General features: G+C 34.4%; 1 protein-coding gene across 1 annotated transcript in view; it reads right to left on the bottom strand.

Annotated features, from left to right (window-relative positions):
• The window catches only part of SERINC1 (serine incorporator 1), a 32204-nt gene extending 21174 nt beyond the window's left edge, over window positions 1–11030 (bottom strand). The window contains exon 1 of the mRNA XM_006189568.3: window positions 10876–11030. Coding sequence (XP_006189630.1) covers window positions 10876–10914 — 39 coding nt within the window. The 5' untranslated portion in view covers window positions 10915–11030. The remainder of the gene's footprint in view (window positions 1–10875) is intronic.
• Between the last annotated feature and the right edge of the window lie 13073 nt (window positions 11031–24103).

Here is a 24103-nt window from a genome sequence, read left to right on the forward strand (position 1 = left end):
CAAAAGGCAAAAATAATAATTTGAAGAGACAGAGCAAGCATCAAAACCAGACATGGCAGGGGTGCTGCACTTAGCAAACCAAAACCAAAAACCAACTAATAATTAATTAAGAGTTCTAACGGATAAAATAGCATGCAAGAAGCAGAGAGATGGAAATCCTAGGAAAGAACCAAAGAGAACAGCTAGAAATAAAAGGCACTGTAACAGAAATAAAGAATGCAGACATGGCTGAGGGAATAATTTCTGAGCCTGAGGTTATCTCACCAGTAATTGAAAAGCAGAGAGAGTAAAGACTGATACTCTGTTCAACAGAATATCCAAGACCTGCAAGAAAACTACAGAAGGTATAATATAATGGAAATACCAGAAGGGCAAGAAAGAGAAAAGGGAACAGAATATTTGGAAAAAAAAAAAAAACCAGAATTTTCCCAAATTAACATCAGACATTTATGCCCCACTGCCCCCCAAAAAACCCAAACTACCAACAAAAAAAAAACCTCTACAATTAGTATATCACTTTCAAACTACCGAAAATCAAAAATAAAGAAAAAAATCCTGAAAGAAGCCAGAGGAAAAAACACCTTACCTACACAGAAACAAGGGTAAGAATTACATTCAAGTTCTCCTCAGAAAGCATGCAAGCAAGAACAGTAAAGTGAAATATTTAAAAGTGTGAGAAAAAACCACACCAACCTAGAGTACTATATACTGAGAATTATCCCTCAAAAGTGAAGGAGAAATACTTTTGCAAACAAAAATTGATTGAATTTCTTGTCAAACTGTAGACCAGCCTTGCAAAAAATGTTGAGAGTTCTTCAGAGATGAGGAAAATAATATAGGCCAGAGATTCTAATCTACACAAAAAAGGAAAGAGCATCGAAAAAGGAATAAGCAGAGGTTAAAAATAATCTTTTTCTTCTTAGTTGAACTAACATGTTTGTTGAAAGTAACAACAGCAACAGTGATTTCAATAATGTATGCATATAAATATGTTAAGTCTATATACATATACTTATGTACACATACGGATGTTTGTGAAATGAACGACAGTAACGTAGGACAGGAGAAAGGAATTAGAATTGTTTTGCTATTATGAAGTATTCACACTAGCCGTAAAGTGGTACAGCATTATACCAAAGTGTGTAGTGTAGGAGTATATTGTTATTTCAAAGTGGATTCGTTGTAAATATACACTGCAAATTCTAGGATGCTATAGGTTAAATATTTGTGTCACCTCAAAATTCGTATGTTGAAAATCTAATGCAGAACGTGATGATGCTAGGAGGTACTGGCCTTTGGGAGGAATTAAATCAAAAGGGTAGAGCCCTCATGAGTGGGATTAGTGCTGTCATAAAAGAGGCCCTAGAGAGATCCTCAACCCTACTACCATGTGAGGACACAGCAAGAAGTTGGCCAACTGCAACCTGGAAGAGGGCATTCACCAGACACAAAAGATAACCATAGGCACTTAATCTTGGACTACCAGCCTCTTGAACTGTGAGAAATAAACTTCTGTTGTTTATATGTCACTCAAAATACTGTGGTATTTTGTTACAGCAGTCCAAATGGACTACAAAATAGGGCAACAATGCAAAAATAAATAAAAATTTTAAAAGGTAAAAAAATATAACTGATATGCTAAGAAAGGAGAGAAAATGGAATTACATACAATGCTCAATTAAAACCAGATACACATACACACACAAAGAAACAGGAAGAACAGGGAAACAAATAGAAAACAGTAACAAATATGATAAATATTAACTCAAATCAATCAATAATCATGTTGAAGATCAAAGCTCTAAATGTATTAATTAAAAAATACTGTCATAGTGGATCAAAAAACAAGATCCAATTATGTTGCCTAAAAGAAACCCACTTTAAATACAAAGACATCTGCAGAATAAAGCTAAATGGATGAGGAGAAATCACACGGCTAACACTAAATGAAAGCAGCAGCTATATTAATTTCAGACAGAGTAGACCTGTGAATAAGTAAAGTTACCCAAGACAGAGAAGTGCACTACATAATGATAAAGAGGCCAACTCTCCAAGAAGACATAACAATTCTTAATATGTATTCAGCTAACAATAGGGCATCAAACCATGCAAGACAAAAACTGATTAAACTGCAAAGAGAAACAGAGGAATCCACTATCAGTTACAGACTTCAATATCCCTCTCAAAAATGGAGACAGCAAGAAGAAAATCAGTAAGGACACAGGTGAACTCAGTAACACCAATCAAATGGATAACTGACATCTACAGACTACTTTATCCAATAACTACAGAATACACATTCCTCTCAAGATCACATGGAACATTCACCAAGACCACATTTTCGACAATAAAACACACTTTAACAAACTTAACAAGAGTAGAAATCATACACTGACTGCTCTCAGACTACAATGAAATTAACTAGAAATCAATAACAAAGAAAAACTGGAAAATCCCCAAATACTGAGAGATTAATCAACATATTTTTCTAAATAAACATAGGTCAAAAGAAAGATCAAGAGAAATTTAAAAAATTTTTGAACTAATTGAAAATAAACAATTTATTGAAATTTGTGGGATGCAGTGAAAGCAGTTTGAGGGAAATTTACAGCATTAAATGCATTTACCAAAAAAGAAGATAGAAAATAAATCATCTAACCTTCCATCTTAGGAAACAAGAAAAAGAAAAGCAAATTAAATCTGAAGTAAACAAAAGAAATAAGAACTAGAGCAGAAAGCAATGCAATTAAAAACAGGAAATTAATAGAGAAAAATCAATGAAACCAAAAGCTGGTTCTTTGAAAAGATCAATAAAATCGATAATCCCCTAGCTAAGCTAACTAAGAAAAAAAGAACACAGACTACTAATATTAGAAATGTAAGAGGGGATGTCACTAAAGGTCCAATGGACATTAAAAGAATAAAGGAATACTATGAACAACTCTATGCCTACAAATTTTATAACTTAGGTAAATGGACCAACTCCTTGAAAGACACAAGCTGCCAAAACTCATACAAGAAAGTCAATCTGAATAAGCCTGTATCTATTAAAGAAATTTAGTCAGTCATTAATTGCCTTCCAAAACAGAAAGCGCCAGGCCCAGATAAGTTCACTGGTGCATACTACTAAAAATTTAAGGAACAAATTATATCAACTCTCTACAATCTCTTTCAGAGAATAGAAAGAGAGGAAATACTTCCTAACTCATTCTATGAGATCAGCGTTACTCTAATAACAAAACCAACAAACGCATTACAAGAAAATAAAACTACAGATTAGTATCTCTCATGAATACAGAGGCATAAATCTTCAACAAAATATTAGCAAATCAAATCCAACAATATATAAAAAGAATTACACATCACAACCAAGTGGGATTTATCCTAGAAATGCAAGACTGGTTCAACATTTGAAAATCAATTAATGTAATCCATCATATCAAGAGGATAAAAAAGGAAAAATCTATTATCACATCAATAGATGTAGAAAATGCATTTGAAAACTGAGCATTCACTCATGACAAAAACCCTCAATACTAGAATAGAGGAGAACTTCCTCAATTTCATAAAGAATATCATCAAAACACCTTCAGCTAACGTATCCTTAATGATGAGAAACTGGAGGCTTTCCAATTAAAAATCAGGCAAAGATGTTCCTCTCACTACTCTTTTTCAACATTTTACTGGAAGATCTAGAATGCAGTAAGGCAAGAAAAAAAAAATAAAAGATAAACACATTGGAAGGAAGAAATGAAATTGTCTTCATTCACTAATGACATTATCTAGGCAGAAAATGCAAAAGGATTAACAAAAAAACTCCTGGAACTAATAAGTGATTATTTTAAGGTTGTAGAATACAAGGTTAATGTACAAAAGTCAATGATTTCCCCTACACATCAGCAATGAAAAAGTGGAATTTGAAATAATACTATTTACATTAGCATCCAAAAACACAAAACAGTATAAATCTGATAAAGTACATACAAGATTGATATCAAGAATACTGCATAACTCTGATGAGCAAAATGAAAGTACTACACAAATGGACAAATATTCCATGTTTATGAATTAGGAACACTCAATACCATCAAGATGTCAGTTCCTCAAACTTGATCTATAGACTCAATGTAATCCCAATCAAAATCCCAGCAAGTTACTGTGTGGATAGTGACAAATTAACTCTAAAGTTTGTATGAAGAGACAAAAGACCTAGAATAGCCAACACAATACTGATGGAGAAAAACAAAAGTTGAAGGATTGACACTACCCAATTTCAAGACATTATACAACTACAACAGTAATCAAGACAGTGTGGTATGGCAAAAGAACAGACAAACAGATCAGTGGAATAAAATAGCACAGAAATAGATCCACATAACTAGAAAAGACATGGAGGAAACTTATTAAATGAACATTACTAACTAAAAGAAACCAATCCGAAAAGGCCACATGCTGTTTGATTCTAGGTGTATGACATTCTGGAAAAGACAAAACTATGAAGACAGCAAAAAGACCAGGAGTTGGGAGTGGGTGGAGGAATGGACAGGTTAAGGCACAGGGAGGATTTTTAGGGCAGTGGAACTATTCCGTATGCTACTATAATCAAGGATGTATGTCATTATACACATGTCTAAACCCACAGAATGTCCAACACCAAGAGTGAACCCCAGTGTAAACTATAGACTTTGGGTGACTATGATGTGTTAATGTAGGTTCATTAATTGTAACAAATGCACAACTCCGGAGGGGAATGTTGGCAATGTGGGAGGTCATCCATGTGTGGCGGCAGGGGATACATGGGAAATCCCTGTATCTTCCTCTCAATTTTTCTGTGAAGCTAAAACTGCTTAAAAAAAAAACCTCTTGAAGTATACAAAAGGATAATACATTGTGACCAAGTAGGGTTTAACTGGGGGAAAGCAAGGCAGGTTAAGCTTTTGAAAATCAATCAAATTGATTCATCACATTCACAGACTAAAGAAAAACCATTATGGTCATCTTAACAAATACAGAAAAATCATTTGAAAAAAATTCAATATCCATTATAAAACAAACTACAAAACTCAGCAAATGAGAAACAGAATATCCCTGACTTTAAAAAAAGGCACTTACAAAAAAAAATCTATAGCTGTCACTAATACTTCATGGTAAAAATCTGAATGATTTCCCTTAAGACCCAAAACAAGGCCAAGGATATCTGTTCTCATCACTTGTATTCTGACTTCACTCTGGAGTTCCTAGCCAATATAACAAGGCAAGAAAAAGAAAGAAAAGGTATATACTTTGAAAAGGAAAAAAAAAAAAAAAAAAAAAAAAAAAACTGCTTTCTTTCACACATAAAACTGTCTTAAATGAAAAATTACAAAGAACTTACAAAAATGCTACCAGAACTACAAGTGAGTTTAATAAGGTCACAGGACACAAGATCCATAAATTTGTTATCAATTATACTTCTGCATACTAGCAACAAATAATTGAAAATTGAAATTAAACAAAAACAGGTATAAATCTAACAAAATACACACTAGATCCTAAATGATTTAAATTAGAAAATCACTAATGAAAGAAATCAAAGATCTAAATAAACGGCAAGATAAACTGGGCTCATGAATTGGAAGACTCAATATTGTTAAGAAACCAATTCTTTCCAAATTAATCTATAAATTCAACCCAATTCCAATCATAAATCCAGCAGGAGTTTGGTAAGAACAAACTAGCTGCTTCTCAAACTTTTATGGGAAGGTAAAAGAACTAGAATAGCCAAAAGAATTTTAGAAAACAAGAGTTGGAAGACTCATACTACCTGATTTCAAGACTAACTTTAAAGTTACAGTAATCAAAATAGGATATTTTAGGCAAAAGTACGGACACATAAATAAATCGAACAGAGTTCAGACATAGATTCACACAAACATGGTAAAGGGGTTTTTGACAAAAATTCCAAAGCAAATCAATACAGAAAGAACAACCACTTCTACTCTTTGAAAGACATCATTAAGAGAATGAAAAAGCAAGTTACACACTTGAAGAAAATAATTGCTAGTGAGAAAGAAAACTGGTACAACAGCCATCTTGGAAATCAGTTTGGCAATTTCTTGTAAGTCAAATACACATTTACCGTATGAGTTACCAATCTCACTGCTAGGTATTTAGGTAAACAAAATAAGAAATTATAGTCACAGAAAAAAACCTTTATGGGAATGCTTACTGCTACTTTATCACCAAAATCTGGAAATGCCCCTCAACTGGTGAATGGCTAGGTAAGTACATCCAAGAAATGGAATACTATGCAACAATAAAAGGGAGAAACTACTAATACACACCCTAATATGAATAAATCTCAAATTAATTATACTAAAAGCAGCCAGACTCAAAAGGCTATATATGCTGTATGATTCCATTTATATGACATTCTGGAAAAGCAAGCTCTGGAAACAGAAAAAACAGAGACTGTCCAGGAAGGAGATAGCATAATTTTTAAGGTGACAAATATTCTGTAGTGGTTACACAACTACATGATTTGTCAAAACTCACAGGGCCATATAACTACAAAGCATGAATTTTACATAAATTGTATCAACTAAAAAAATTAACAGAAAAATTTTATGGAAGGAAAACAAAAACAATGTAACATGAAAGTAACTCATACCCTTAAGAGAGAATCCTCAAAATAAATGAAGCAAAAAAGGACATTCAAAGATAAAATACAATAAGAATTTCCTTAGATGAAGAAATAAATCTGTATTTTCAAAGAATACTATTATCCAGAAGAAAATAAGTGATAAAAGACTTAAAAGTATAACAGACTTGATTAACTAATTTCAAAGATAAGTAAAACTCTTCAGATACTCAGGCAGAAGAAACAAGTCAATTGAGTATGAGATGTGCTGGAAGTGGATGGCTACCAAGGCAGGTAAAACAGAACATAATCCATAGAAATAAATACAAAGTTCTGAAGGAAATGAGTATACTATTATGCCAGTCTACAATGTCTCTCAAGAATGCAAGAGGAATTTTTAAATATGAAAAAGTTCAGAGATTTCATCATTCATGAATCTTTTTTAAAAAATCTATTAAGCAACCAAATTTGGTCAATTATGAGATGACATTATAATTTAAAAAAAAAAAACTGGGAGAAGGAAGAAATGGTGAAAAGGAATGCTTTGAGTTTGAATCCATGTTAAGTACAGAACAGTGCTTTTCAAACTATTATCCATGAGAATCACCAGGAGAGCATATTAAAACAAAATGCTAGGCCCTAGTCAGTGTTTCCAGTAAGTCTCCTATTGTGCTGATTCTACTGGATCCAGGACACTATAAGAATGACTGGTTTAGTTCTAAGATTAAACACCTTTGGGAATTATGGTTATAAAACAAAATGGCCACATATAAAAATAATACAAAGGGATTCTGGTTAAAGACGGCAAACTGAATATATGAATTTACTTTAGAAACACCAATAAAGTGAAAAATAAAAGGATTTTTAAAAGAACGAATAAACTTAGGTCAAAGCAGGAGAATAATTTGGAAGGTACAAAGTAACATTGATTTAACAGGTCAAGAAAGTTGAATCATGAGCCATCAAAGAAAGAAGTTAAGAAACAATAAAATTTGTATAGAATACCCAAATCTATCAGGAATTGGTGGCACCTGGTGCTTCTGTAAGTGAGGCTGAATGTAGGGGGAAAATAGGATGATTGGTTGAACGTCTTTTTAAAGAGCAGTTAAGACTCCTAGATTTTAATGCATTTCTTGAACTGGCCAAGTAAGGAGGATGAGGTAAGATTTCTCAACCATGGCACTACAGACATTTTGGGACAAATAATTCTGTTGTTGAGGGCTATCCTGTAAACTGTAAAATATTCAGCAATATCCTTAGCCTCTTCCCACTAGATGCTATTAGCACCCCTTACCCCAAGTTGTGACAATGAAAAATGTCTGCAGACAATGCCAAATGTCCCCTGGAGGCAAAACAATGCCTAGCTGAGGACCACTGCTTCATAGAAACATCTCCTTGAAATCTTTTCAGGAATGTCACCTGATGAAGAAATGTTTACTTAACATCCAACAATTCCTTTACTTTTATTTTTCTTTTGTTAGATTTAAAAAAATAATAATTTAATGTTTTATTTAAAAACACATGTTTAGCAATACTACTATTCCTTAAAACAGTATTTTTGCCTATTCATTCATCCATTTGTATAAATGCACTGAGAAAGAAGGAATGTTACTGGTGGAATATTTTTTTGATGACATTTTCATTTTGTACTCTGCACTGCTTGACTATTCATAGCAACTATGAATCATTTCTAAAAAAAAAAAAAGCCATTGTACCAGAAGAATAAAAATCTAGCAGAGGCTGCACAAAATAAGCAGTAAGGAATCACTAGCTCTTTCTTCTCACTTACTTAACTACATTACGTATCTTGGGCAAAATATGATAGTTATTGCATACAAAGCCTAGCGATTCAAAAAAAAATCAATTATATTAACTGACAGCATTTTAAGATTGGGGTAGGGAAATGCACTTAAGTAGGCATAAATTGCTGGTAATGTAGTTACAGGATTAGGCGGAAGATCCAGATGTTTACAATAATGCTTAAAGTAATCGCCAATCAAATAGATAGCCATGCATAAACCAAGGCTCATGATCAATCTAATCCTAGTCCATTTAACAGAAAGAAAAAAAAAACCCACACACAAGATGAAAACAGAAAATTTAACTCCAATCTCTACACAGTAGTGTTTACTTGTAATTTTTCTTCTTGTACCTCTTTCAGAGTTCACTTTCTACAGTTTTATAAAAAAGAAAAAGCCTTTACAAAGTTGATTAAGTCTAAAGGAACCTGAGCAAAACAAGGAGGTCTGTTTTAATTCTGGCTTAACTGATCTAATTTAATGACGTGAATACTTTGAACATTTGAATAAATTTTAAATTTGTCAAAACCTCTGAAGTAAATGAGCATACTGACTGTTAAGAATGTGGAAGAAATGGTTTGTAAAATACAAGGCATATTCCCTTTTAATTGCTATCGAACTGCACTAAAATTGAACAATTCAGGAATAAAGAGACTGAGGCACCAAGAAAGAAAGGAAAAAAGACCAGAATTGCACACTATAGAACCAATTCCCAGACTGGCCACCATAATCTAGAACCATGATGAGCACCTTTAGCCACGTAACCTCTCTATCAGAGATCTAATTACTAAAAATAAGAAAACTGCCTCCATTACTATCTTTCCAATATACTTTGATAGTAACAGTGACTAAAAGGCTTTGCTAATTTTATCACCAACACATTTTTTTTTTAGTCAGTAAAGGTTGAGAACTAAGTTGTAAAAATATGATCAGGAATATAATTTTTCCCATATTGTTCACTAAAACTATTTTCTTCCTGATTTAAAACACAGACATATTTTTAAAGAGCCCTAAAAACTTGAATTAGTCCTTGAGGCAAAAAAATTGATCATCACTGATTTAGAAATTGAGAACAAAATGGAAAACATGTATTTCTCCTTTTAAATCTTTACTACATACAAAGAACATGCCCACTTGCTAACTGGAATCTGACTTTACAAATCGAATTACACATCTCCCCACCCCCCAAGAAATTTAGACAATTTTATAGTAATCATTTACTACTTCGTAATACATTTTATTGCACTAAATATGCCTCTTATGTATAAAACAGTTAATAGATTCAAATGGAGTCTCTTTCTCACTGAGAAGAAAAATGTTATCAGCTTTCCACGCCCAACTGCAAGAGAAAAATGTAACATAATCAAGACAATGACCTGGGTTGGAGTAACAGCCTCCAGGTACTGTTTTATTAAAATTTAACACAGTTCAAGTCACATGAAGAATTTTCTGAAAAGAGGCAAAGTACGTAAAATAATAAAAATGCTAGCTAATGTATATAATGGAGTTATTTGGAAAGTCAAACAATAATTGTTAGAAGTGTAATTTAGAAATCATGGATTAAAGAAATGATTTGAACCCAAATACATCGCCCCAAATCACAAATACCTGTATTAACTGTAAAGTCAATTTTTGTCTACTAGACGGCGTATATCAATCTCAGGTTTATTTTGTACTACCTCAATTAAGAAACCTTGCCACTATTATGAAGAATGGTTTCACTCTAACAACGCTATCTAATCAATTTCAACGTACACCTAATTAAACCTGAGATGTCAAATAACACCAGGATCTTTAAGTCAAAAAAACAGGTATTTAATACCACAGAACTGACCAGTTTTTTCAGTTACATCAATTATTACTTGAGATTATTGTGTACATTAATTTTCTCATACCATGAAGGTCGAGGACCAAGTCGCAGAGCTGACTATTTAAAAAGGATATAATTACATCAGTATTACTGCCAAGCTGCCCCAGATACCCGGCACTTAATTGTAGTCTGCGCGACAGAACAAAGAGGCCGGTAGGCCTCCAGGGATGATAGTGCTGCAGTCTGAGGTCGTTAGGGGAAGAGATGGGATTCCCCAAAGAAAGGGACCTAAGGCCTTTGTAGAGATTGCCTAGGCAGACCTAAGAAAAAGACAAAAAGCGGCCTGGAAGAGTAGGGAGAAGCTTCCCCGGAAGACGGGTAGGGGAGAGACTACCAGCTCCCTCCTCCACTTCTTCTAGGGGGGGTCATCTTCCCAAGAGCACTCCTCCTCATGGCCACCCCCGTCAGCTCTTCCAAAGACTAGGCCCTGAAGCTAAGTCGGGAGTGATCAGGGGAGAAAACGGGGAAGGAAGGCACTCCCCGTTGGGTGGGGTAACACGGTCCCCCGGGCCTCACCCAGCCCCGCGCGGTGCCTTTCTCTTCCGTCTCTCACGCTAGCACCCCGAACGCTGCTAAAACCACCTTACCCAGCTCGCCATGGAGCACAGCCCCAGGACGCTCCCCATCTCCACAACGTCGCAGGAGCAGCCGAAGCCAACAAGATGGAGACAGCGCCTATCTCGCCTTTCCCCGCTTATTTACTAACTACGAGCCACTTCCGGCGCATAGCCCACCCCACCCCTCGTCTTTGCGTCACTTCCTTTGCGGCCTGGGTGGGGTGGGTGGGGTGGGAGAGGGAGGGTGTCGTGGTGAGGTTGCGCAAGCGCGGTCCTGAGACCGCCCCCCTCCCCCAGCCCCAGGCACTCTCCTTCCGATCTCTTGTAAGCCAGCTGGAGGAAGCATCTTGTGTTTCCACTTCGGCGTGTTTTTATTCCTCACTTGCATTTCAATTTGTTCCTGCATCCCACTGTCTAGGACAAGTTTTATTATAATATTTCTACTCATTTGGGTGCTTCCTGTTCTTTCTATCACAGTTTGTGGTTGCCAACGCATTTTAATTTCTTGTCCTATTAGGATGTTACAAGAAGTTTGCACATGTCACAGTTTTAAATTAGATAAGACGTACTAAAAAAACAAACAAACATATTTCATTTATTTTATTGAATGTCACGAATTGTTGAGATATTTGGAACCCTTGTGCATAGGTGATAATGGACACCTCCAGGGAATGTATTCATTAAATGTTCTAGTTATTTTTATAGTGATTTGTTACTGAAGATATTCCGAGAGAAGAGTGTGGCACACATAAACTTGAAATAGTCACTGTCGTAGCTAATAATGAGTCTTATAAAATCCACCACAATTAGGTGGGTGAAGTTGAGGTACCACCTAGGAATCTGAAAGAACTATGACCATTAGGTGGTGGTAAAAAGGAAGGAATGGGACTGGATAAAAGATAATGGGTTTAGTTTGGACTTGTTGAACTTGAAGTCTCTGAAATGCTACCCTTCAGCCCTTGAAAGTACAAGCTTAAAAACCAAAAGTTAATGAGATACTAAATTTAAAGTAATTTAACATTGCAGTTATAGTTGAAGATACAGAATTGAGAAAAATAACCAAAGAGAAATGTCACAGAGTTATAAGAGGCCTTAATGTAGAACCCAAAAATTAAACTCTGGAAGAATTATCAGGTGGGGAGAAGCTATTGACTTAGTTCTTATCTTCTTGCTTTGGTTGTTGATGTCTCTACACACCCCTCCTTCCAAGTTCTGCATTGTGAATTCTGTTTTGAGTATAAGTTGTGAAAATACCTTTTGTAAGATACTTGACTCCTCAGAATTTCACTATCCTTGTTAGTGGTATATCAACCCTAAAGAGTTGTGAGGGTTAAATACTATCACATGGTCTTATACTTGATAGCACCAGGTGTAGCATCTTGTAGATTTCATTACAAGCTAATTTCCTTCCCTTTTTTCCTACCAAAACTAATTAGCTTTTGTGGCTTGCCAACTTAGAACAGGCATAGTGTATACCCAAAGGGCCACTTCAAATTCTCAGATAATTTCCCCAAGTTATTTAACATTTCCTGGTCTATATCCTTGGGAAGGATATCATATTGTGACTTATAACATGGAAGCTTACTTCCCAGACTCCTTGATACTTTTATGGATGAAGCCCAGATAGCATTTAATCTTAAATGCTCATCTAGAGATTTTCTACTCAGTTACAATTTCTGATCTCAGAGCTGTGTCTTTTCCTTAGGCAGGCTTATAGTAATTTATATGAGATTGACCTTTTTTATGCAATCCAACAATAAAATGATATCTTCATTGTAAATATCATAGCTTCTATACAAGTTTGTTTTATCACAATCCTTAGGAAGACATTGGAAAATCTACAATTATAGGAGATGAGAAGATCTACCAAATCCAATTAAGAAGGAATGGCATGCAAATAGTAGAGAGTTTCAAGAAAAAGGGCCAGATCCACATTTTCATCTCCATAAGGAGATGCATCCGGACACCTAATGGGCACTTAAATGCAACACATCAGAAAGTGCAGTATCACCCAATAAACTACAAACAGCTTTAAAAGTTGAAATATTTTGACTTACAAAAAGGTAAAGACAATAATGTCTTAACCATGAACTTTCCCGTTTCAAGAAATAAAACATTACAACTAGAATTGGTCCTTAGTGCATTGCTCCTCCCCCTCCACCAAGAGATCATAATAAATGAATGTTAGGTACCAACTAGCAATCTGTGCTACAACATCTTCAATTTACTGACTGTTGCAAATTGTTCTTCAAAGTGGTTTTACCAATGTGAGCTTTCTCCAGTAGTGTGTGAGAATTGCTCCACATCTTTGTTAGCACTTAGGTGTGTCACACTTTAGCTAACATGAGAGAAATGATGTCTCATTATACTATCAATTTGCATTTCCCTGATAGCTAATAAGGCTGAGAACTTTTTGTTTATCAACCATTGGGACATCCTCTTCTGAGTAAAGTGCCTTTTCAAGTCTTTTGCCCATTCATCAGTTGGGTTATCCATCTATTCTTTATAGATTTGTAGATAGCCTTAACATATTTTTGGATACAAATTCTTTGTTATGTGTGTAGCAATTGCATTCCCCAGTCTGGACTTATTTACTTTCTTGTGGTGTCCTTTGATGACACCTCCATGTAGTTTTAAAATTTATTATAACGTAGTCAAATTTAGCAAACTTGACCCTTAAGTTACATGATTTTGTTGTTGAGAATGCATTACTAGTACCAAGATTTTAAAGATATTTTCCACTGTGTGTTTTCTTCTAAGTTGTAACATTTTGCTTTTAACACTTAGCTTTTTAATCCACTTAGAGCCAATTTTTGTGTATGGTATAAGGTAGAAATCCAATCAATGATGTGCTGGCTCTCCAGGGAAGAGGGCTGGAGAATAGCCCTGATAGCATTTGCTAATTTCCAGTATAAATACTCCCACCAGGGCTGATTCCCATCTACCAATGGTGTAACAAACAATACACTTGTGAAATTCTGGACTATTTAGCAGCTGGTCAGTTTGATCTAGCTACAACATACCACTGGATTTAACTGTATTCTAGTTTTTCTTATAGATAATCAGTTGTCCTAGTGTGAATCAGAGGATAGCAGTCCTTCATGTCTCATCTGTAACACCATTGCTGTCATATATCACATTTTCATACATGTGTCTGTTTCTGAACTCTGTTCTATTCTATGGATTGAGTTGTCTATCTACACATAATTTACTAACACATAGCTTTAATTATAGTTGCATCTCTAATACATAGTTTCAATTATGGTTGCTTTAAAGTCAGTCCTGATATCTGGAAGTAAGTAAATTAGGAGTTTTAAAAAATGCCATCTAATTGCTCAGTTCTCTAATCACATGACCTGATTCAGGGGTCAACTTTAGAGTATCTCAAGTGGGCAGCTTCCAAAAACATTAAAATATTAATTTTTTGAGGTGTTAATAGACAGCCACCCCAAAAAAGATTTCAAATAAGTTTGGATGGTACTGCATATTATATTCTTGTTATTGATGTTGCATGTTAACATTTGAAACTTATTTGACTTTTAAAAACTTTTTTCTTTTCCATGCAACATGTATTATTATCTGTCATAATTAATATTCTGTGGAATACAGTTTAAGAAATGCTGATAGAGGGAAGGACAGACTGCATAGCCTTCTGGCAGTCCTCCTAAAATATCATTTTTCATAACTGAGCTTTTTGATTATTAGTTCAAAAGATGAGGTCTTTTTGAATGTGGAGAGCTCAAGGTTATATTCTTTGGCAAGAATCTGAGCATGCTCTATGTTGCCAATTAAGGACAAGATACAAGTTTTACCATTAAAGTAAATGGAATTTAAAATTAATAGTCTCTCAGGGAAATTCAGGAGTAAGACCAAGACACAGGTCAGAATAGACATGGACAGAAGTGGGCTCAGAGAATTCTGGAATACCACAGGTGGGCTTGAGGTTTTCCTCAGGAAACATTCTGGATTCATTCTCACATATGGATAAACAAAGAATGGAAGCTCCCACGGACAGCATGATTGTGATAACTGTAGCCTGAGAAAAATGTAAAGCAGAGGCATCAGGCTTATTTCGTAATGGTAAAAGTGTCAGAATTACATTAATAAAAATCAGTTTAGATCTATGTAATCCCCAGTATGAATTAGGCACAAAATTTACCCTAATGTAATTAAATAAGTTATTCTGAAATTTAGACTTATTGACTTATCAGTCATTAAGTATTATGAGAATATCTACCTAAAATAATAATTTTGGTTTTGGAACTTACCTGCATGGCAGTAAAGTCGTATCTTCAGTGTAAAGGACAATACTTAGCTTTATGTTTTCTGTGGCAATCCATGCCTAGCTTCAAGTCAGAAAATGGGTCAAGATCCATCTCTGCTTTATAACACTCTGGAAATTACTATCTGATCTGTAAAGAGACCTATTTGTACTATCCTTAATTCTCAGATTACATTGAAGCACAAGTTTAAGAAAAACAAGAGTGGGCTGGGCCTCATATTGAATTCCTACAATCAGTCCATGACTGATTTTTTTCTCCAGAATAAGTGTGAGTAATGAAAAATCTTTTTAAAAACTGGTTAAACACCTCATAGTCATGCACTATTCTTCCCAGAGGGTTTATTACGATAGAGGAATACAGAACCGACATTCTGGGCTTCACAACATTGTACTTTTTGGAACTACCCCACATTTACTCCTGAGCTGCTGCAATTCCTGCTCCCTGAAAATTAACACTGTCGAAACTCTTCTTTTAAGAGGTTGAGGCTTTTCCTTTCTTACTATCTCTGCAAATCATAGACTGGGAAGAAATTAGTTCAGCATCTCATGCAGTGTCTGGAAATTTTAGGAAGCATATGGAATGTATAGAGTTCTGGTTGCAGATTATCAGTGATGACCTTTTGGACAATTTCCACTGCTACCTTGGCCAGTTCCTGCTGCCATGCTCCTTTCAATATTGTCTAGTGTTCATTCACAGACAATTCCTTTCCCACTGCTTATTTTGGGAAATACCTGTGCCCGTAAGTCAGAATTCTGTAGCCTTTCACCCTCTCCTGTAATCCCTCATCCATACTCATAAGGAAATGGTTTAGTATCGCATGTTAAAAGTTCTCAGTTTAACCAAGAATGAATGTCCCTACACCAAGGTTAACTGAAATCACTTACCTTTCGTCCCAAGTTTTTCCTGCCTTTATACAAATTTCTGTATAAGTTTTAAAGTTAATTTCCTAATGGACTATAGCTATGAAACGTTAAAATAGAACATATTTTTTGAGGAAAATAATTAGGTTATATTCTCCTGTGAATTAGAAATTATGCTGTTTAGCTTCTCTGTTCTCTGTAGATCAGGACTGAAACTACTGAGGACTAAAACATCTGGCTCTTAAAGGATAAGTAAAATTTGCATTGACAAAGAAAGAAAAGGCCCGTAAAAAGCATTTCATGGCTTTAATCCTAAATGTAAATATGTTTAAATATCTTGCCATGTGTTTTGTAAGAATAAGCCAGAAATAGATTAGGACATAATAACCTATAGGGGTCAGTATAAACTTAGAGTTGGAAGAGACCAAAAACACTCTCCTACATTATTAACTTCATATTAAAATAAAGGAAATAATTTTCTTTCCATGCAGATTTTCTTTTTTTGCCTAAATCTAAGCCAGTAAATCCCATGGACAATCAGATATGCTTTTACTAGTGAGGTAGATGGCTACAAAAATAAAATATTTATTTCAGAAAAAAAAGTATATAAATTTAGGGAAAAAAAGCAAATATTTACCATGTAAACAATGAAGTGGGTAGGGAGTTCAGATGTTTCTAATGTTTAGTATATTGCTTTAGAATCATTGAGAATGACTACTATTATTTATTATACTATAAGAAAAGAGCTAACTATTTCTATTTGGGCATTTTTACCCTCTGTTTAAAGAATAAAGTTAAACATGCCTTGTAAATCACCTGCTGATGTCTCCAGTCTCCTGTCTTTTCATTTCCTTATTTTTCAGTCATTTTTTTCTTCCCACAAATATTTTAAAGTTCTTAATATTAATACACATATCTTTTACTTTTTATAATTCTGTTTTAATAATGAAGACATTTGAAGAAATAGATTTTTCCCTAAATGATTTTTTCCTTTCTTGTAGATATCAGTATATAAAGTTCTCCCTTCCTTTGTTTTCTATAAAGATCATATTTCTTTTAAAACTCCCTTTTTGATATGAGTGTTATCAGCAATGTATTTCTTAATTTCAAAATAGAAAAGACTTTTCCAATGTTATTGGCTTATAATTAGAAAAATGCTATAAAAATTCTTATTTTATTAGTTTGTGACCAAGCATCTGATTTATGTTTCTAAATGTTCACTGACATAAATAGGAAAAAAGTATACTAATTATTAGAGGAATATAAAGATCCATAAATCTATTAATTTAGGTTTATTATATCTATTATTCAATTCCTCTGTCCTTACTTATTTTTTGCTTACCAGATAAATTCATTTATAAGTGGGGCCTAAATCTCCCACCATAATTAAGGGTTTTTTTGTTTGTTTTTCGGGGGATAGGTAATTAGGTTTATTTTTTCAATTTATCATTTTTCATTTTAGTGGAGGCACTGGGGATTGAACCCAGGACCTCCTGCATGCTAAGCACACACTCTTACCACTGAGCTCTACCCTCCCCCTAAGTTTTTAAGTCACATTCTTCTTGCATTTCTTATAGTATTTACTTTGTATTTAGTTTCTATTTCAGGTTTATAGTTATATTAACTTCAATTATGACTTTCTTCATTACACTGAATCCTTTATTCTGTTATGTTTTACCTTAATCTTCACCTTCTCCAATGTTTATAATACTATTTTGCTTTCTCTTGATTTGCTTTAAATGATATTATTTGACCTTCTGCCATTTTAATGGATGCAATCAGTATTCTTATATTTTTTTTCCATATCTTCCTACCCTAGTTTTTGTTATTTTGCCATTTCTAAGGCATGAAAGCTTATAACATTTATATTCTCTTCTGATCCTCTTAGCTCTATGTTTATTTTAATATCCTGTTCCATGGTAATGTATCATCAATATTCACCTGCAATATTTTGCTACAGTTTCTTGAGTCATCTTTGTGTTACTGAGGTTCTTTGTGGATTCTCCAAGAGAGGACTCATGAAAACAAGATTCCTTGAGTTCTTGCTCATTTAGAAGTGGCTTTAATTTTTTTTTTTTTTTTTTTTGCCTTTATATTTGTATAGTAGTTTGGCTGGAAATAAAATTATTGGATCACCTCCTCTTAAGGATTTTTAAGGTTTTAGAAACTGTCTTTTTTCTTTTTAATTAAATGTTTCTGTGAAGAAGTCTGAGGGCAGGCTGATTTTTCTCCCCCTGTATGAATAACCTAATTTTTTTTTTTAACCTGCAAAGGGTTATTTTATTAATTTCACATCACTTCAACCTCTGCTGTGCTGTCCTGTTTCTCTCTCTGACTCTCCTGCCTCTCCCTTTATCTCATAATGACTCTTGTGATGACACTGGGCCCAACTGGATAATCTTGACTGATTTCCCATTTCCAGATTCTAAACTTAATTATACCTGAAAAGTCCCCTTTGCATAGGTAGCATACTCATATGCTCTGGAAATTAGGATGTGGCCTTCTTTGGAGGGGCCATTATTCAACCTACTACAGGTGCTATGATTTTGGCAATAACTGGAGGTTGTCATTGCCTGGTTAATGAGTATTTTTATTCTATTTATGTTTATACAATTTTTGTCTATGGAAAGTAACTTTTAAGAAAATATTTCAGTATTCTTCAGAAATAAATAACACATTTGCAAAATATTTACATGAAAATGTTAATGAAGCTTCTGGTTTGTTTTCATAAGGTCTTCTCTGGAGAAGCATACTGTTATATATTTAAGCCATGTGCAGTCTTCACCTTACCCCAGACACTATACCCAGAATTTAATCACACAATACCTATGCAATTGACTGTATACACAGAATAAAAGTATGCCCTTCACATAATAGGTGTCTTTAAATAAATGTTTGTTAAATTAATTAATGAATTACAGAGCTGGTATGAAATAAACTTAACTATTCCTTTTAGTTCTGTTTCCCTACTTGAATGCCCCACTATAGTATAAATTACATAAGTGCATAAGGTCATAGATTATTTGTATGCTCTGATGGTACTGGGCATGCTTCTGCATATAATATATATTCAATAAATACTTATAAATAAGTGAATTTAAGAGTGAACTTGATGGCAGGGAGAAATAAGTGAAGAAGGATTTTGATGACACTAAGTACTTACTTAGAGTCCCTTTTTGCCTTCTCTTGATCCTGCAATGAAAATATTTCTTTAGGAGATTAAAAATTATTTTCTTGGAAATAATGTAAGATAACAAAATCTGGAAATCATTTTTCCCAGATTAATTATTATTGTCTATTAAAAAATCAAACATGTATGTTGACAGTCCTAAATGAATAACTATTATTAAATCTTATAATATTAACAAATTTAGAGGAAAGCAATCTATGACATTATCAATTGAGAAAATCTCTTAGTGTTTTCTTCCTAACGCCTGTCTATCCCCCCAAATTCCAGCAAAATAGAAGAGCTTTAATGCTGTTGTGGGGAAAGAAATTTTCCTCTACCCTTCTAGGTTCTTGAGGCTGGTCTAAGAATGAAAGTGACCTGAGATCCATTAACCAGAGAAAATCAGACAAAATTCTAGTAACATGTATACAAGGGAGAGACCCTGAAAAACTAAGTGACTTGCCAAGATGACTGAAGCCCTCACCTTAAATACCGTCTTCAGCCAAAGAAAAAAGAGGATGTTGAGGGTGTTGCTTTGGGACTTCAAAGGAGAAGAAGGCAATTCCCATGGAAGATGGAAAAGCAAATGTTTGGTAAACAAATGTTTGCTGGGCAAAGTAGAGAAAATAGGACACAGAGTGGTCTCTAACTTCTTAAGTTTCCCCTGCCACATCTAGCCAATATTCATTACAGACATCTCTGGTGATAGCTCTGTTCTTGTAATAGGCCCTCTATCTAAATTTTTCAGGCAGTTAGGGGGAAAGTCAAAGCTTATTCCTGAGTCTTTTGGGCCTAACTATTCAGTTAGAAATAATCCAAATGCCAAAGTAACATTTTGGGGTGGCAAGTTTTGCTCCCCTATAGTGCAGTGTTAAGTTGAACTCTAGCTCACAAAACAAAATTTCATTTTCTATTTTGTTCTTCCTCAGTTATAGAAATGGTAGTAAGTACAGTACATTATGATGAAATATCTCAACAAAACTTCACTTGTCTAAAAAATGGGATCTGAAAACATTTGACCTCTTTTATACATGAGTGGGTAGAACAAGTGACTGTCTTGGAAACCAAACTTGAATCTATGATTTGTCTTAGAATTTAATTTAGAAAGCCAGAAGTTGGAGTTGCCACAATTGTAACACTTTGAAAGCCAGGAATGTGAAATGCCATGAATTTTAACTAAGAAAATCCTTACAGCCTTGAAGAATTTTAAAACTTTTTCTCTTAGCTGTTAAAAATATCAAGCCAATTTAAAGGTTCACAGCATTCAAATCATCCTCTATTTCAGAAGGTACAAGTCTTGACTTAGGAAATTGAGATTAAAGAGATGTGGAGAAGGAAGCCAGTCTTGCAGAAAATATGATTGCTTAATCCATGAGGTACTTTCAATTCATTGAAGAGAGAAGCAAAAAAATAAACTGTACTAAAAAGATGAAGCATGACTGTGAATGTTATATAAGTGAATGAAAAATAAAACACCTCACCCACAATGTGATTGCAAATAATTCCATCATTATAAGTACCTCTTGTTATTTGTTGTTCCCAAAACTCACAGACTATTTTTTTAAATTGATATTTACTTCAAGTAAAAATAAAATGTTTTGAGTGTATCTACTCCCTCTTCCAAAAATGCCTGCAGTCAATGTTAGTTGTAAACAGATTGATTTTTGATTCTTTAAGAGCTCTTCATTGCTTCCTCAATAATACCCTCTTCTGTAGGCACTGGTGAGGGGACAATGACATGAATTCTTTCGACTTTCACAGCTTGACCTTTCTTTTGTATTAAAGGTAGAATGTAGGCTTCATAAAAAGCAGGCATTATAATGCTTGAGAGATTTGTGTAGGCATTATTTATGCCAATGAATAAGTATGGTAGGTTTTATATAAATAAGACCAATGTTTTATCTGAGAAAGTAGAACAGCTATTTCTTCTAAAAATAAGTTGTTGATTCAATATATATTTATTTTTGAAATGTGACTTCAGTTTTAAGTAAGATTTTATTCTATATCAATATTCAAATTTTATCTTGAAACTATACGTTAAACCACTTGAAAGTTGGGTTGGAATATTTAAGATGAAAGCATCCTGACTTATTTTATAAGGTTATAAGTTATGGCCTGGGGTAATAAATATATGGAGTGCAAAACAGACTGCAATTTACAAGAGACTTGTGTATACTGTGTGTTTGCAGTAGTGAGGTTTAGTCTTGTCCAAGGCAAAGTAATGGAGTACTATACTATAGATACACTTTGAAATCTTACAACTTTGACATTTGTTTTAAATTATAATCAGGTTTGGGTTTTTTTTCCTTCTTACGCTATCTAGGCAGTCCTTGAATTATTAGAGTTATTTTTTTGTCCATTAATGACTGAATTTTTGTAATATATATTTCCTTTTAAAACATGAGAACCAAATTAAGAGAGCTGACACTTCTGGATCATTTTCCATTTCAAAACAAAAGCCAAGAAGAATATTTTAGTGGACTGTTTTACAAGTTAGTGTCTTGGTTTTATGTTTAGTTTAGAGGCACACACATTTATTCCAGGGTAGTAAAAGTAATCACCTAGCTGCTTTTCCTCTACATGACCTTTAACATCATTGTCATCATCAATCAATCATAATAGTAACAACAATAATTATATACTAACCTATAACCTGTAGTATATGAAAGCCATTATTATGAGTATTTACATGTATTAACTCATTTAATCCTCATCACAAATCTATAAGGAAAATATTATTAATATTCCTATTTGACAGATGAGGAATCTGAAGCCTGGAGATATCAAGTGACTTGCCCAAGGCTACCCCATCGTGGTAGAGTGGCAGGTAAGTGGCAGTACATCAGGTAGCCACTTACAGGAAGAGGAACTTCACTCAACCCTGTTGAAAGAAGAAAGTTTCTGAAATAAAAGGGCAGCCAAAGTAAAGAGACCTTTTTCAAATAAGTCTGGTACTTTCCCTCTCAGAGATTCACATTACACGTTACTTTTTAAAGGCTTCAAGAAATCCTGTGATAAACCTATTAAGCCAGGGTTTCTCAAATTTATATGACGTCAGGGCTTTCTGTCTCCTGAAACGAAATAACACATACCACATCCCATGGGTCAGTGTTTAGGGAAACACTGTTAAAATAAACTCTTTCAGAACTTGGTCTATATTTCCTTGGAGAATAAAATGAGACAAAATGAGAAAACTGGATTAATCTATTACATGGAATACAAATAATAGTTCTAAGTAAGAATTTATGCACTGAAATTATTTCCCAAAGGAAAATTAGAATCTTGTTTTAGAAATAGAGCAGATAGTCTTCCATAAAGTATTTATTTGAGGAGTTTGGGTTAAAATATTAGAACAAACTGACATGTCAAAGCTTTGTTCTGTAGGTAAGTGGCAGATGTATCTGCAATAAAAACAACATGAAATTCTCTGGAGTAGTTCAGAGTCTAGATAAAATCAGTAGTATGTGACAGGAATATAGAAATTAGGATCTAAGGGAAGAACACATAGCATACAAGAAACAAATTAAGTGACAAAGGAGTGGTTAATGTATTTCAAGTCAAAGCTAAGAAAGAACAGAGTTGGTTAAGGATGGCTAGTTTAACGGCAGAAACATCAAAGGCAGTGTTACAGCAGATGATGAAGTTCAGGTTTATGACCTGAAGAGTGGTGATAGAAATCCTTTGCTGATTGAAGAATGCCTGAGGAGTGAACACTCAACTGCATCTGCCAATGTCTTCTTTGTTGTGAATTAACAATGAATGTGCTTGAATCCATTGAGAATGTTACAGACATGATACTCCCCTTTCTGCCTTGTGGTCTTCTAGTTAGAGGGATTCGTTTTAATAAGTTTCAAATTTTTTGGAAGAATGTTTGATCACAGTTTTAATCTACACCATGACAACATTTTTCTTGTATATTTTGTTCTTTAAAAGTGAAACATTTTAAAATTTCTTAGTTGAAATAATTTCAAATTTACAGAAAAGTTTTAGAATAGTACAAAGAAAATAAGTTGGTCCAATACTACTCTCTATAGAGCACAGTCACATTTTGCCAATTGTCCTAATGTTATCTTTTATAGTGGGTGGACAGATGGATAGATAGACAGACAGATAGATAGATAGATAGATAGATAGATAGATAGATAGATAGATAACCTGGTCTTGCAGTTTTTGAATACTTTCCACAAGAAGGGGGGTGATGTTTTATGCAGTTATGTTCATCGTTGTCACATGTTGGGTTCCCCAGGAAGAGGACTCTGAGATGAGATTTAGCACGAGGATGTTTATTAGGTAGTGCCTAATAGAGCAGGGATCAACACCTGCAGCAGGGAGGAGAAATAAACAAGAATGGGCAGAAGGAGAAGTTGTGTCATGATGCAAGCTCAACTGCAGCCTCAGCTGACTCCGTGGGGAAGCTCTGGACCTAGAATGACCCTTTCGACTTGCCTGAGTGGGGCTAAAATGGCCAGACATTCATACCTTGGCATCAATCATTGTTGGTGTAGGGCTCTAGAAGGGGCATGGTGACAGACAAGCCAAGGCTTCCTAAAGGAGCAGACAGCTGAAGGCCATCTGAAGATAGCTCACTGTTCATGCAACAAGTCTTTCCTTCAAAATGGATCACACCACCCTGTCCTAGTGGATGTACTCTGGATATGCACTCTTCTGGGCTGTAGTCTTCATCTGATTTCAAAGCTATTCATGACTCAGAAATGTAAAGAATCACTGAATTATTGGGAAAACTTATTACGTCTGTACCTTAACTGTTTTTATCTAGAAAGCTTTGAGCTGAAGTTAATTTTCAAAACTACTTGGTAAAAATAAGTATTCTGCTTTTTACAGTTGGCAAATTCTCTCTAGTTGTATGTGAGGATTTTGAGTATCGAAAACTCTTTGTGATTTTGTTATGCTACTAAAAGCAAAGACTCACCAAGTGTGCTTTGGTT

Source organism: Camelus ferus, chromosome 8, assembly GCF_009834535.1.
Source record: "Camelus ferus isolate YT-003-E chromosome 8, BCGSAC_Cfer_1.0, whole genome shotgun sequence".
Classification (NCBI taxonomy): Eukaryota; Metazoa; Chordata; class Mammalia; order Artiodactyla; family Camelidae; genus Camelus; species Camelus ferus.